Consider the following 16457-nt stretch of genomic DNA (forward strand, 5'->3'; position numbering starts at 1 on the left):
AAATACCACAGTCAGAGTCTTGGACAAGGCCACCTGCAGGGGTTTACAGCCACTTCAGCTGAACCATGGCTAATGAATTGGCTTTCGCTATGGTGCATTGTACCATATTCAGGCTTTTTAAACTCCTCCGGACACCTTCATCTTGGTCTTTTTATAAATAATGAAGGCTGTAAAGTATTGAAAGTACATTTTCTGAGTCCTATACTCACCAGTAGATGGCGTAAGCAGCAGCTTGATGCTTTACTGCTGATATGATGAGCAAACAAGAATGGCTTTAATATGTTTTATAATAATAATATTATTATAAATAATATAATATTTTGTTCTGATTTTTATGGATTGGCATGATGTTGTAACTAGGGATTATTCAAGTAACAATTGAATTGTCAGAACTAAAACCGTATACGTAATGTGACTAATTTAGAAGCAAATTGAATAATTTCAATTCACTCTGTACTACATAAAAGTACACCTGCATTTACATCTCTTTGATGTGGCTGTTAACACCATAATAACTTTTCTTTTGCATTCAGAAAGTCTTATTTCATAAAACTAAATATTATTGGGACAATAATGTATTAGAATGTAAATGACAATAAAGGATTTCACTTTTGTTTTGTTATGTGACAATAATCGTGAATCATATTGTGACGTTTCTTCTCACAATAACCGTAACACTAAAATGTGACATTGTGACACCTCTAGCTGTAACTAATTTCAGTATTTCCTCTCTGTCCTGTCACGTTTGTAGCGTGCAGCTCGTCGCCCTGTTTGCATGATGGGACTTGTATCCTGGACAGTTCTTACACTTACCACTGTGCCTGTCTGGCCGGGTACACAGGAAAGAGGTGTGAGAATGGTGAGTGTTAATTCAGCTCCAAACACCATTTATGCTGCAATTATAGCACTTGATGGGTAAAGTATTGCTTTTTGAAGTCTTTTATTATTCTGAGGCATATACATAACTAACATTTATCCTGAAAAATATTGTGCATGTGCAAAGTAATTGTGAAAATTAGAGTGAACTTGGACCCACCTTATTCTGACACAGTTTCTGGATGTGAACTGCCTCAGAGCATTTTTCCTAAAAGGAGTAATTCATAATAAGCAGGAAAAATGCTCAGGGATTTGGAGACTGTTCAGAATATGCAGCTGCTTTCGTCGTTCAATACTGTGGACTCTTAACTATTTTTATGTAACGTGTCAATCAACTTCACTCTGACAGGCTTTTTCGAAACGTGGAAAAGGAACAGAGAGTACTAATTTGTTAAGCATTTTACATTTTTGCCAAAGCTTTATGGACCAGACAGTCAAAAAAGGGCTTTGCTTTCTATGCCACTGTTTCCGATCACAGTTTGTTCAATACAGTCACGTGTCTTGGTGTCAAGGTGCAAAAACAATGCGTTCAAATTGCTGGAATTAAGTTGCATTTATCTTGATTTAAGTACTTTTTGACTAGTCTTGATCTAAGTTGGCTATTAGAATTTATTCAACTTAAGTTAAAAACAAAAAAATCTATTCATCCATCCATCCATCCATCTTCTGCCGCTTTATCCGGGGCCGGGTCGCGGGGGCAGCAGTCTGAGCAGGGACTCCCAGACTTCCTGCTCCCCAGACACTTCCTCTAACTCCTCCGGGGGGATCCCGAGGCGTTCCCAGGCCAGCCGAGACACAGTCTCTCCAGCGTGTCCTGGGTCTTCCCCGGGGCCTCTTCCCGGTGGGACATGCCTGAAACACCTCCCGAGGGAGGCGCCCAGGAGGCATCCGGAACAGATGCCTGAGCCACCTCAGCTGGCTCCTCTCGACGTGGAGGGGCAGCGGCTCTACTCCGAGCTCCCCCCGTGTGGCCGAGCTCCTCACCTTATCTCTAAGGGAGCGCCCAGCCACACGGCGGAGGAAACTCATTTCGACTGCTTGTATCCGCGATCTTGTTCTTTCGGTCACTACCCAAAGCTCATGACCATAGGTGAGGGTAGGAACGTAGACCGACCGGTAAATAGAGAGCTTTGCCTTTCGGCTCAGCTCCCTCTTTACCACAACGGTCCGATGCAGCGACTGCATCACTGCAGCCGCTGCACCGATCCGCCTGTCGATCTCACGCTCCATCCTTCCCTCACTCGTGAACAAGACCCCGAGATACTTGAACTCCTCCACTTGGGGCAAGGACACCCCACCCACCTGGAGAGGGCAAGCCACCTTTTTCCGGTCGAGAACCATGGCCTCGGATTTGGAGGTGCTGATTCTCATCCCAGCTGCTTCACACTCGGCTGCAAACCGTCCCAGTGCATGTTGCAGGTCCGGGTTTGATGGAGCCATCAGGACAACATCGTCTGCAAACAGCAGAGATGAGATCCTGTGGTCCCCAAACCGGACCCCCTCCAACCCCTGACTGCGCCTAGAAATTCTGTCCATAAAAAATATGAACAGAACCGGTGACACATTCAAATCAAGATAAAAGACCTAAATCTTAACTTAATTATTTAACAAAACTTGATACGAACACAAGGTGTATGCAATACATTAGCATAATAATATGAACTTAGCTTATTGGATTATAAATTTAACATTGTAAAAAAGTACTTGAAATTGCACTTTAAAAGGAACAAAGTGCAATTTCAAGTACTTTTTTTTCTGTGTTGCAAAGCTCCAACTGTTGTTTGCTAATAAGCCTGTCACAATAACAAAAGTGAAATATAAAGCTACTGAAAAACATCACAATAAATAATAATGATAATATAATAAAAATGAATTAGTGTATTAAAATGAGTCATATGTTTCCTATTCGATCTTCTACCACTCAAATCTACACACAACAACAAAAATAACAAAAACTTACACCTTTATGAGCCCCAAAAAATATAGTTCCACGGTTCCAGCTTTATTTATTGAACGATAAGTCAGTATAATAATAATAACCGTGATTTATTTAACAAAACACGGTAGACTCACAGTGCTGAAGACACATCTACTACGTGTTTATTCACTCAAATTGCAAAGCCCCATTCGTCTTTGGGGCACTGGGCTGTCAGGGTGTGGTTACTTTGTGGCCAAAATACACAAACCCCTTTATTTACTGGAAGCAGGACCCTAACTCACGCTTCTGTGCGCTCCCTTAAAGATCCCACAAAAACAGACATTGCTGGCCCCTACACCCTTTTTTTTTTTTTACGGGGCCTTTTTCACTGCTACATTGGAGTCTATAAAACGAGCGGTGAAACAGTTGTGCCTCTATAATCCTGTCCAGCCTCTGCACTGTCAGAGGCCCATATAAAAAGGTAAAACTTTGGTTCCACACAGTTTGCATTCACAGATATTCCCGGGAGTCGTCGTCAGCCGGACTCAAACTAACGCTGAGGAAATGTGTTTTTTCTGGCACAAATCGCTCAAACGAATTGCGCTTGATCCCGGCCATCATTTTGACGTCTTTGATGATAACTGTCGTCGGGCTACGACTTATTCATTGAAAAGTACGACCACTATGAGCTTTAATTCACTCGCTGTGCTCCTTTACTGCTCCTGTGCGCGTAATGAGATCAGCGCTGAACATTGCCTCATGGTTGGAAGGCGGAAAAACTGAGACTATTTTCATCATAATGTCACGATTATGAGTTGCACGGTGGTGACTCAATGTTAATGAGTTAGTGGAATCTGCATGAAAAAAGTTAGATTTTCCTAACACAGCATTACTCCTACAGTTATTTTCTACAATATTAAGATAAGATAAGATAATCCTTTATTGTCCACACATGGGGAAATGTTGGTGTTACAACGCAGTAGATACAGAGGAAAAGGACAGATAACTTATAGGAAGTTTCCAAAAAAACACTCTTAATAGAAGAACTCTTAGAAACAAAACAAAATAAACTCTTATTAACAAAACTCCTCTCATATCTTAATAGGGAATGGTGGAAAAACATGTAAAAAATAAGATGAAGATAACATTTGCAGCTTGATTATAACCAAATTATCTTATCTCTTACAGTTATTATTAATTATTACCAGAAATGACGTAAAGTAAAGCCAAGAAACCTGGAGGAACGGTTTGCACACATCAAAGAAAGACAGTTGCAACACAATCTTTTATGACACACAACCATTTGCTCCAACTGTTTTTGCAAAGGCAATATTATCTCGACTTGGCTGCCTCATCCTGACCACGGGAAATTCTAAATAATGAGACTAATTTGCAAGAGTATTCATATTACATTTAACTAAACACAAATTAAAAACGGTGGGACTGATCGGGACACGTTTTGCCTTTATGCCGTGCCATCATCAGCCTGAGAAACCCCGCATTCGGCCTCATCACTGACAGACACGTCCCCGGATAGAATCAAAACAGTCTAAATGACAATGTACGTGTTTGAAGGAATGTGTCCTGGAGACTTTTTTGGCTGTGAGTTCCTCTGTGCTTAGCGGAAACATGCAATAACAACGTTTCTTCTGGCAACGCAGGCTCTGACCTAATTTTAAGTCAACAGTACATCCTTGTGGTCCATGTGACATCATCTTCTCCGCAGGCGTACATTGTGTTTGAGGTTTTCCGCCTTTTGGGTGGAACAAGGAGGTGGGAATGTGTAGTTGCAGTTCAGGCAGTTTGCTAGGGGGAATTGTTAAGCAATTTCCTATACATAAAATCAATAAGGAGTTACAATCTCAAGGACACTATAAAATGTGCTTGGAAATATGGGCAGTCGACGTGTTTAACTTTTATTGCTTCTACTATTTTTGCCCAATTGCGAAGTGTAAAAGTCATGTTTGCTGTTAAAATGGACTGATTGACCTCTAAGGGAGCTATTCAGTCTCACCAATCTTAAATTAGAAGTAGTAGTTCTAGAGATGGAAACGGTTGGTCTTATAAATCAGAGTTATGTTGTATTTATGAATCATATTAATACAAAAAAAAAACATGCAAAGATTCAAGACTCATTCATCTCGGTTACACTTCACCAACTATGTTTTGGTGCAACCACTTTAAAGATACAGCCACATTTTTGGTAGGCTGGTGCAAATACTGGAGGAAGAGAGGGGCAGGAAAAGAGGAAAGATCTGCAAACATTTAGTGCCATCAGTAAATACTCTAACAACTTAAACGCTCCATTTGTCTGAACATTGAATCCCTTTCTGTTTCCATTTGTGCATGTGAACTTGAGCAAGGTTTGGGATCCTACTGTGACGGCCTAAGCTCAGTATTTAACAACTTGATCATACAATGAGTTAACAAGTATCTATCCAGACACATAAAAAACGTTGAATGAGACTTTATAGGTCTAGGAGTCCTGTCTGTCGCACTGTGATAGACTCACATTGTCTTTGTGTGGTCTGTTTGTGCAGGTGAATAAAACAAACTGAGATGCAGATGCTTACATAATCCTCTTTATTGTGCCAGCCAGCTGCCCACATCACAGCTTTAATAACAGCTTTCCTCCTCACAGTGGTTGGCTGCCACAGGCCCCCGGTGCCCATCCACGGCTCTACAGAGGGTCTGTTTCACCACTCTGGAGCACGCATCACTTTCCGCTGTGACCCTGGCTTTGAACTGCGTGGTTTCCGTTCTGCCATCTGTTTAAGGGATGGCACTTGGAGCGCCCCTGCCCCAAACTGTGGTAGGACAATCACGTACATTTCATTTTATCACCCATGTGTACACTGTTAGCGTGCCCTTAAATAACATACAGTATGTGGACAATCTGGTGGAAAACAACTGGATTAAGGTAAATTAAATGTGTTTATCTGTACTTTGTGTCAGTGCCAGTGGAAAGAGTGTGCTCCCTGCCGCCCAAGCCCGCACATGGGGACCACTTTCTGGTTTATGGACCCAATGATGTGCTGGTAGCGCTGCAGTACTTGTGCCATCAGCCCTATGAGCTCAGCGGCAGCTCGCAGAGAACATGTCTACCCAACAATACCTGGAGTGGGGCCTCTCCTGTCTGCAATACAGGTCAGTTGTGCAAATGTGTTGTTAGCAGTTAAAAAAAGTTGTGTGAAATGATGTGAGCGAGTGAACTACCCCTACATTTCAGCCACTATGTTCACAAAAAGTGTGGTGTGGTTCAGTGTGAATATATCTTTATCAAAAACACATTTATTAGGGTGTTAAAGTTTTGCTCAGTGGGTTGAATTATTTGGACCACTGAAAGACAGAACACAAAATATCATTTCCAGACAGACATATTCATTTCATTACATGTGCTGGACCTGTCAGCACGCTGATTTTAAATAGAAAGAAAAGTCGGTTCTCATCACCCAAGATCTGTCCACCATCAATCAAACACTAATAATCGCTGGACAGTGTGCAACCTACGTTTGGGTTATTGGTCAAACATATCTACCAACTCAGCTACTTTGACTAAAATGTGTCCATAATGAGCCCCTTTAGCCACAATTGAAACACAGGATAATAGATAATTACATAATGCTCTCTTGGTAGGTTAAATAAAGTAACTGTCCCTTCTTGTCTGTTGATTTGCAGTGAATAACACGCTCTCTGAAGCCAAAAAGGGTAAAGACTTCAGCAAAGAGTCTGAAAAGGGGAAGGAACCTGACATATACACAGACCAAGATATCCCGAAAGTTAAAGAGAAAGGTCAAGAAAACACAAGTGATGACAAATCTAATGGTGAGAGGAACTCTACAGCGGTGGACAGGGAAGACAAATACTCAGGGAAAACCCAGCCCGGCCCAGACCAAACACACGGCAGCCCACAGCCCACTGGAGGCACCAAAACAGAAATCATTGTGATAAAGGACAAAGGCCAGGAAGAGAAGGAACACAAAGAGGAGCAGGTCAACGGGAAGAAGGAGAGAGAGAAACCTGGACCGAACGACACCAAAATGAGGAGGGTTATATCAGAGGTGGAGAACATACTGGAGATTTCTGACCTGGAGATTATTAATGTTACTGCGGGTGTAAAAGACAGCAAAGTACAAAACAATACGATAAGTGCAGATCCGGTCAGGAAAGTCCTTCCCACAAGGATCAACATCACACAGTTCACCATGTACCGCGGCACAGGAACCGAGGGAAGTGGCAAAGCAAAGGAAAATAAGACGGGCAAAGATGAGAAGGCGTCTGCGGGGAAAACGGCAGAGGAGAGGCAGAAGGACCGAGACAGAGAGAAGAACCTGAGCATGGACGGTGAGTATAAACTTTTGAGGCTTTTTAGTGAGAGTTATTAGAAGTAGACTGTATTTCACGTCACACATATGCTATATATTATTATCTTACTATTTCTGGATAATTTAAGTGTCTATTTATTGATTGCTTTATTTTTTTATATATAAAAAATACATTGAGCAGAACATATACAAATGAAAATAGAAACAATACTGGTGAGGATCAAAAAGAAAGTACTCCAAGGCAAAAACCTAACAACCCAAAAACTTTAACAGCAAACAAACAAACAAACACTTTCTAAAGATCATCCAAATAAATACATTTTAATAGGAATAGTTTAGGTATAACAAGGTAACTTCGTGGTGTAGGTAGCTTAGGACGATATTGTAATTTATATCACGATTATCAAGACCAGTCACAATAATACTTTAGATTTTTCTAGATATAATTGTGGTACAATGAATACATTTCAAGTTTCAGATATTTACAGATATTTACAGCACATAATACAATACTTAAGCATTGTGTTTTGTCCAAAAGTGCAACAACTACAGTTTACAAAACAGCATCATGCATGAAAGCTTTGTCCGCAAAATCTGGTGGTGTAATGCGATTATCTTTGTTGGCGATTGTAACAATTAGACAAAACGGAACATGTTTGACTTCCTTATTGTTCATTGTTTATTGGTATAGTCTGATGTATACTTGACCTGATTAAGATCTGGTTGTACATGGTGAACCGTTTTATTCCCTATAGTGGTACTTTGTGTGAGCCTAATTATAAGAGATTAATTTTCAACATACACCACCATTAGAACACCTGTATGTTGTGTCCCACCACAGAAAAAAGCTGCCCTCCTCTTCCTCGCCTTTACAACGGCTACCAGCAGGTGGTGTCAGGAGCACAGCCTCTCACGGTGGAGTTCAGGTGTAACCACTCGTACGCTCTCAGTGGAGACGACCAGAGGACATGTCAAGCAGATGGGACCTGGACGGGCACGCAGCCATTCTGTGTCAGAGGTGACCTGCAACTGACACATGACAACTGTACAATTATTATTCACAAACTCGATTAGAATTAATATAAAACATGTGTGTGGTAGAAGGAACCATTTGCAATTTGAAAGTGTTTTATACAGTAAATAATAACTGCAACTTTATTTCCTAATAAAGTTGTTCGAGTGCATCTTACTCCCCCTAGTGGTGAAACAAGCCTAAAGCCTTTTATAGTTACTACTTACAGTTATAAGACCTTTTGAGTTTACGTCATAAATCAGATTTTAAGAGATTAAAACCTAACAATGTAAGTAACAATGTAAAAACTTGTTTTATTTTGTAATACTTAATACAAATAATATAAATGGATGAAATGCCATTAACTTTCCATTTGTGGCTAGACAAAAGAGCCATGGAACAATCTGATTCGTCACATTTATCGCTCCATAGTGTCAGGATACTTTTGAAATGAATGATGTTTAGTTTTTAGCATATTAAAGTATCCATAAGTTTAACAATGGACTAAATTAACATTTTCTGAGATGTGACAAAACAATGCAGAGATCTATATTATTAATGAACTTAACAAAGCTTTGCCAAAAATGTATTGTTTTTATAAACGGAAAACAAAATCTATTATATGGGTGTTTTGATGCCTTCTTAGTTTTATCATTCCACATGAATATTAGTAACAGCAGCTTGATCTTGATCTTGATCTTGATCTTGATCTTGATCTTGATCGAACTTTAACTTTATCTTTATCTTTATCTTGATCTGCAGCCTGTCGAGAGCCCAAAGTGTCAGAACTGGTTAAACAGCGGACTCTACCACCTCAGGCCCCTTTTAGGTAAGTCCTGCCTGTTTAGAAAACTTGAATCATCATTATTCAGAGCCACCAATTATGGAAATTGAAGGATTAACCTGTCCCATGTTAACACAAAATAGTACCTTTTGATCCCTTTCAGAAAGACCCCAATCCATAAGCTGTTGAGCAGGCAGCTCCGCTCTGATGGCCCTCTGCTCTCTCAGCTGCCTCCAGGCTTCCACCACCTCTACACTCACCTCGAGTACGAGTGTGCCTCCCAGTTCTACCATCACTCAGGCAGCTCCAGGCGCACTTGCCTCAAAACTGGGAAATGGAGTGGCCGTCATGTCTCCTGTTCACCAGGTGAGGGCAGCAAAGAGCCACGCATTTTATGTCTAATATTTGACATGGCAGGTCTTTGAGAGAGGCTTTGCTCTGCATTCATGAAACGTATTGAGAGAGAAAAGAACACAAATTATATTGTTTATAACTCAGATATTACCTAATCATAGTGTTAAGAACTTTTATTGTACTTGGATTATTCAGAAGTTCATGTTTGTTTCAGCAGCCAACCAGACTTATTGTATATTTAAAAATACTAACACCAATATTAGCCAAGGTTCTTCAATGCGTCATCTTGTTTTTTTCATATTTTGTCTCCGCTTGTCAAAAAAAAGAAAGAAAAAAGTTGCCATCTGGATTCAGCTAAGCAAATATGTCCGAGCCTCCTACTTCATAACTGCTGATGATCTTTCAGCTGCAACTCACTATTTAAAGCCACCTCATGCAGGGAGAGACTTCTCATTGCTGGAACCACTAATCCCGTGGTCATGGAAAAGATGTCAGAGTGTTTGAGAAGGTTCATAACATTGGCATCAAGCAGAGAAAACATGTAAGAAGAAGCAATGACTAATCTACTCCAGATCTGAACCCCAGTGAGAGTGTTTGGGACGAGCTGGAGAAGGCTTTGCGCTGTGGTCACTTTCTCACATTATCAATACAAGATCTTGGTGAAAAAGTAAAATAATTAAATGAATCTTTTAACATTGCATAATCTTGAATGTGTACTGTAATCATAATCAAAGCTCAAGGCGCTCACATTTTATATGACTTATAATTCAAACTGTTTTTAGGGCGATAGAGACTTCCTCTTTGTCTAAATGTTAATTTGATCATTCTCAAAAGTTACGTTTACTTGAGTATGGTGTAAAGAGATGTGAAATACTTACCTTGTATCTTCATTTAGTTTCACTGGAAGCCTACTAGCTCACCATAAAAGCAGCTCCGTAACTCCCGCAGCAGAGAAAGAAACATGATTGATTTGGGACTTTGGGGCCCATCATAATGCTCTTGGCGTTAATCATGTTTGCCCATGGAAAACACATCTTTGCATTCTGGCAAACAAGCTTCCCAAAATCCATTTGGGTCTTAATTTAATAGAAGATGCACATCAATAAGATTTAAATATTGACACTGTCTCATTTGTAGGTTTTCACTTCTCCTATCCTTCTATCCTCTCAATTCATCCCCTCATCTTTGGCAGTTTGTGGGAAGCATCCAGCCTTTGACCCAGAGAGGCCAGGAGAGGCACACTGGCCCTGGCTCGCCGCCATATACCGCCGGTCCAGCATCGGAAGTGAGAGCCTGGTGTCCAAGGCAGATGGCCAGACTGGGACTCCAAAGAAACATGGAGGAAGTGGCAGCCGTGACACTGAGCAGGCTTCTCAGTGGCAGCTGGTGTGCAGTGCGGCTCTGGTGAACCAGCGGACTGTGGTGGTGGCAGCACACTGTGTCACCGAGCTGGGCAAAAGCTACCCTCTGGATCCGGACAAGGTCAAAGTGGTTGTGGGGATGCACTATCGCCATGACAACAGAGAGAGTAAGGCTCTGCAGCATCTGAAGGTAAGTGCAGCCGTTTGACCCTCAGTAACTCTTTTTCAGCTTGAGAAATTAGAGAGTTCGTCGTGCAGCTTATGGGTTGAGTGGTTAAGGTGGCAGCACGTAGGCCAGGCTCCATGTGCTGCCGGCCGCTGCGTTGTGAGTTTGAATCTTGGCTCAGACAATTTGCTGCATGTCCTGCCTTTGCTCTCATCCCATTTCATGCTAAGCTATTGGATAATGAAGCCTATGGGCCAAAACAACACTCTACAATTGAGGTGTTTGCAGGAGAAGTGAGAATAAAACTATAAGCATTATTAGTAGTCCTGATAGTAGCATGAAGACATTATTTAGATGTGTTTTTTTAAAGATTATCTACTGATTGCATTGGGGGTGGTGATGTAGTGACATTTTTGAAATATTAGCTATGTGCAAATGCTTAAAGCTAAGTAGTGAAAGGAAGTAGAATTTACATATATCTCACTTGTTCTTGGGTCTCGCAAAAAGTTTGGCACATTATTAGTATTGCATTCATTTTATTGGCCACTATAGACCAGCTTTTTCTATTAAATATGAACACAATATTCTACATTTACGATACATTCTCTGTGGGAAAAAACAGAATTGAAATATTATGAGGAAAGATTTTGTTATTCATCAGGTGTCCATAGCCAAACATTTCATAAACGTTAAAGCTTAAAATAATAATTCATTTCAGTCATATTCACATTTAGGTCCCCAATACACATGCCTAACTGCCTCTTTTTCATTTCACGTCCAGGTCGCCTCCATCGTTGTCCACCCAGACTACGACCCTCTCATCCTGGACTCGGACTTGGCTGTGATCAAGATGCTGGACAAAGCCCGGATCGGTGAGAAGGTTCTGCCCCTGTGCCTCTCTGATGGGCAAGACTCTGAGGTGACAGGGGGGCAGGGGCTGGTCACTGGCTGGTCTCTCATTCCCGACCCCTCGCTCGGCCCCGAAGAGAAGGCCCGGGTGGGATTAGTTCACCTCACTGACGTCGTCCCGTGTGAGGATCAGTATGCTCGCAACGGCGTCCCGGTTAGCGTCACAGAAAACATGCTATGCGGAAGCCAGAAGCCCGATTATGGACACTCTAGTATCTGCCCTTCAGACACCGGAGGGATTTTGGTGCGCCCTGGACTTGCACAATTTCAGTCGGACAACAAACAAGCACAAGGGGCGAGTAGTGAGCCCTGGAGACTGGTGGGATTGGTGAGCTTCGGCTACGACAAGGACGAGTGTGACCCCGACCTCTACACGGTCTACACACGAGTGGACAGCTTCAAAGACTGGATCCAAGCACACATGAAATAGGACTCGCTCCACTCATCCAAACCATGTGGATATCTGTTACTGTGTTCCTCTGCCAGTGTTTTATGTCCTGTTTGTGGTGCCTTGGACATTAAACTATTGCACTTTAAGTAAGCAGCCTATGTGTCTGTTAACCAAATAGCAATGATTGGATTTAATACTTGTGTAAGGTATAGACAAAGATGCAAGTGGTCAGTAAGGAGTTATTGTTTACTCGTGGGTACTAATTTTCTTAGTTTATAAGGGTGTTTTGAAATGAATGAACATAACTATTGCTAGTTTGTATACAGATTACCAAATTACAGTATATAATTACTTGGGGACCCTGTTCATTTACAAATGTGTTGAGTCTCAGTAATACAGTACAGGGTTAAATAAACACTTATACTACCAGCAAGCTTGTCAAATAGTTCACAATAGAAATCTTCCATAACCTTAATATAAAAATACCTTTTATTCAAAATATTCAAACACATTTATATTTTACTCCAAAATGCTGCACTTGTGCTCACAGACAAACTCCACTTTATGCTATACAAACGTTAAAATGTCATCCGAAGTACAACCACACTAACGTGGGGTAAAAGTATGTTATAAGACAAAGTATTGAACCGCTTTTTTACAAACTAAACAAACTCTCCACCTGAAGTTGACAAAGCATTACTACATTACTGCAGTTAATATGTATTGCTGTGGATAATGTGATTGGGACTTTGTTTTAAAAGTTCCTTGTGTCCTTGCTCATGGTGCTTTTATCATGAGTATTAACAATATTTCAGGACACATACCTTTACAATGCAAACTTACCATTTGCTAAATCTTTTCCTTTTCCACGCAACACTGGACAATAGCTTAAACTATCTGCAGGGGGCGCTAGTACTTTAAATGTACCGTGTAGCAAACTGTTCTTCTGTAAACCTTTCACGTCCCTGTCAGAACAGACTTGAATACATCAGGAAACTTCCACTGGCTAATTCATACAAGTATAGATCCAATGGCTAATTACACTCGTTTGTAAATATGCTGCAAGTTACTGTATCATTGTATCCTCTGGAGGTGTACATAGTGTAAGAAAATAATGATTGTGTTAATAAAAGAAAAGGGGATGTGGTCCAACACTTTCTCTATGTGCTCATTCAGGACTTACACATCATTACTTCATTACTTACAGATCATCAATTCTCTTTTAAACATGAACAAATATATATTACAACTTACAGCAACACAGATATATACACGCAGATGAATACCAGCTGTATAGTACTACCCAAGAATACAAAGGAAAACAACAGAAGCCTGTTTGTTCATCAATAATAATGTTCATATTTACCGATGATAAAAACATATAATATATTACACTGTCCCTGATATTAGATTAATAAATGCCATATTACTGATGATATTGGAAATTAACTACAGCAATCAGCGCTCCCATCCATCACATCCAGTCTTATTATTCTGCAGGAGGCGCGCGGTTGCCAGGGCCAATAGAGGCATGCACTCGCAAACAACAAACTATTCAATGTTTCCTTCACCATAGGCAAGGGCAAACCACTCTGCCACATTTCCCCTAAAATAGTGTATGTGTGTTTTTGGATGGTCCCTCAACTATGCCAGATTTAATAGACGTATTGTTGAAACAGCAATGGTTTATTGGGTAATTACAACAGATTAGAACTTTCTTTCTTCAGTGAGGTTGTGGGTTCAACTACTGTACTTCCAGCTGACTTCAGGACCAGTAGAGTCACCATTTCCCTCTCACAGTCCAGAAAACTTGAGAAGTTGATCATTAACATGGATGATATTCATTTTCAGGTTTTTTTTTCCAGTCAATTTGGCACATTTTCTGAATCTAGTCATTTCACTAAAGCCACAAACAAGTTTATATATTTAAAGAATCTGATCAAACTTGCCAACAAAACCTGATTGTTGAAGGAAACATTTATGGTTGAACTTTTAGCATCGCATTTTCAGTCTTAAAAAAATGGATATATGCGCCAATATGAGTTGCGTGTTTGCTCGTCAAGTGGCATGTTTTAGAATGTTTTGGAATAGTGCCAAATCTATTGAAAAAAAGTAATATAAAGGACGCTTGAAGTTGTTCATACAGGTACAGGAATGTAGTTCCACAGCCACATCCATTCAGACAAGCAGGGCATATCGAGTATATTAAAAAAAAATGATTAATACATGCTTCACTTACACACGTTTTAGACAATTCCTGATGCACTGTTAAAATATTGTCTGAATATTGTTTCCAAGATGATACAAAATATTGAGGTATTTCTGTTTGTCAGTATAAGCCATCTTTTGTATCAAATGAAAAGAAAAAAAAACTACCCCAGATATTTTAGACTTTCCTTTTCTTTGAGGACAAAATGATGCTGTAAAGCCGTCCTTTTTTCTCATCCGTCTCTTAAAAGCCCTTTGTTCATCCTCCCATCATTTACTTTCACCTCCCAACGGCTAGTGGTATTTTTCAGATGAGAAACCCTTCACTGGGCCAGTTCACAGGCCCTGGTCCACTCACAGGGCATCTCCACTCAAAACATGGGCTACACTTTACTGAACCAGAGCAGACAGTGAGGAAATTCTACTGTGAGAACTCCTTAGTGTGTAATGAGAGGAACTACTTAGCACCGTTCTGCCCATTTGGAGCAGAGATAGTAGGGGCCAGTGTGACGGGAACTTAGTATTCCAGTCTGGCATCAAATGCTCTTGAGAAAATGAAGGGCCACATTCTGAATTTCTCCAACCAATTTCTTTAAACATAAGATTTCTGTAAAGTAAAAAATGTCACATAAAAAGTCTATTTAAGTTTATTCAAATTAAGAATTAATTGATTTTTGTCTGATGTTGATGCATCTCACAATGGCTGATTTGACCATATGTATTGAGGACAGCTATGGGGGAACCAGGTCAGCCAAAGGACTTTCTCATTGTACTGTATGTCATAGCAACGAGACCCAAGACGTGCAGTGAACTCCAAACTGTATTGCATGTAGCTGATCGTTTCAACACTATATGAATTTCCTTGGGATGAATAAAATGTTAAGCTGTCTGAAGAAGAGACAGCTGTAGATGAGACTTCTTACAAATGAATTCCCTTGATGATAAACTTCTGTAGCCACATTGGGGTCGACTGCTGGAACCATGGCTGATAATCATTTATTGCCACTACTCCACTAATAATTTAGCCACTGTGGCCAAAGTTAACAGTTGACATGGTTTTCAAAAGGTTATCTAACCTGGCTAATGCCAGATTGATGTGTATTATAACTCTGAATTGAGATCTGCCCATTTTCAATATGGAATGGCTCCAGTCAAAAGAGAGGGAGAGGGAAGAGGGAAAAAATGTTTTGTATCATAGTTTTATACCATTGATATCTTTTCTGAAAGTAATAATAACAGTTTTTTGTTGGGAAATATACGCTTTTTGCGCCACACCAAAAGTCATGTAGACTTACATACATTGGCCAGGAGTCGTTCAAGATGGATTCTCGTGACAGGAGTTTGAAACTTCAATTGATATAACAAGCATGAAACAACTGATCATATGCAAACCATCTTGATTTTTGACACTTGGTGGTACTGTGTGTGCAAAATGTAATCATGTATACTATATCAATACATAATTAAAGCTAGCCAACCAATGATTATTATCTCTAATGAATTCATGTCAGAAACAACACTAATCACACAGAAAATCAAGAATCTCTAAACTAACTGCCTCATTTACCCACTGTAAACTACATTAGCTTAATAGTACATTTTTAAAAAACAACAACAACATTCATTTAGCTGTGAAGTGTCCAGCCCAAAGAACTGGTTTCTAAGATGGAACCACCTTCAGATTTGGACAAGAATGTCGAGCTTCAAGAATCGCTTTGTCTAAATATAAAATGAACAGTCTGTCATGTACCTTAATGTGTTTGCTTGTTATTGCCATCTTTAGTTATTCTCCCACTCCCTCTCTACCCATAATGTCCCAGGGCACTCATCACTATTTCCCATACAAACACATAATATGGAAGCTATCAGATGTTCTTTGCATTATTCATTTACCACATCATGCCCTTGGTTCTGTGGAAGAAATATGCAGCATGTTCTTCAGCACGCTTGTTGCTGGATTAATGGTTGGATTTCTGTTGACTTTACAAGCCTCTATTGCACATGTGGCATTATGATTTATTAGAGCTGGGAATGGTGGAGTCCAACAGCAGCTGCAGAATGGAGAATAGGCTGGAAATGTAACCACATGCATGCAGCTACTGGAGGACGCTAGAGGCAAATGGGAATGGACAAAATATATGTAACAAGCTATT

At 40.3% G+C, this 16457-nt stretch overlaps 1 protein-coding gene across 2 annotated transcripts in view; it reads left to right on the top strand.

Annotated features, from left to right (window-relative positions):
• The window catches only part of LOC140349068 (inactive serine protease PAMR1-like), a 29478-nt gene extending 16243 nt beyond the window's left edge, over positions 1-13235 (top strand). The window contains exons 6-14 of one of the 2 annotated variants that reach the window (XM_072435284.1): positions 752-859; positions 5436-5606; positions 5750-5941; positions 6473-7142; positions 7968-8137; positions 8894-8960; positions 9079-9281; positions 10462-10820; positions 11578-13235. In XM_072435284.1, coding sequence (XP_072291385.1) covers positions 752-859; positions 5436-5606; positions 5750-5941; positions 6473-7142; positions 7968-8137; positions 8894-8960; positions 9079-9281; positions 10462-10820; positions 11578-12135 — 2498 coding nt within the window. In that variant the 3' untranslated portion in view covers positions 12136-13235. Of the gene's footprint in view, positions 1-751; positions 860-5435; positions 5607-5749; positions 5942-6472; positions 7143-7960; positions 8138-8893; positions 8961-9078; positions 9282-10461; positions 10821-11577 lie in introns of both variants that reach the window. The other variant, XM_072435283.1, reaches the window with a different exon arrangement.
• Positions 13236-16457: the final 3222 nt, after the last annotated feature.

This window comes from Eucyclogobius newberryi, unplaced genomic scaffold (assembly GCF_026437365.1).
Source record: "Eucyclogobius newberryi isolate DKJ021-1_F unplaced genomic scaffold, fEucNew1.0.hap1 SCAF_7, whole genome shotgun sequence".
In the NCBI taxonomy this organism is placed as follows: Eukaryota; Metazoa; Chordata; class Actinopteri; order Gobiiformes; family Gobiidae; genus Eucyclogobius; species Eucyclogobius newberryi.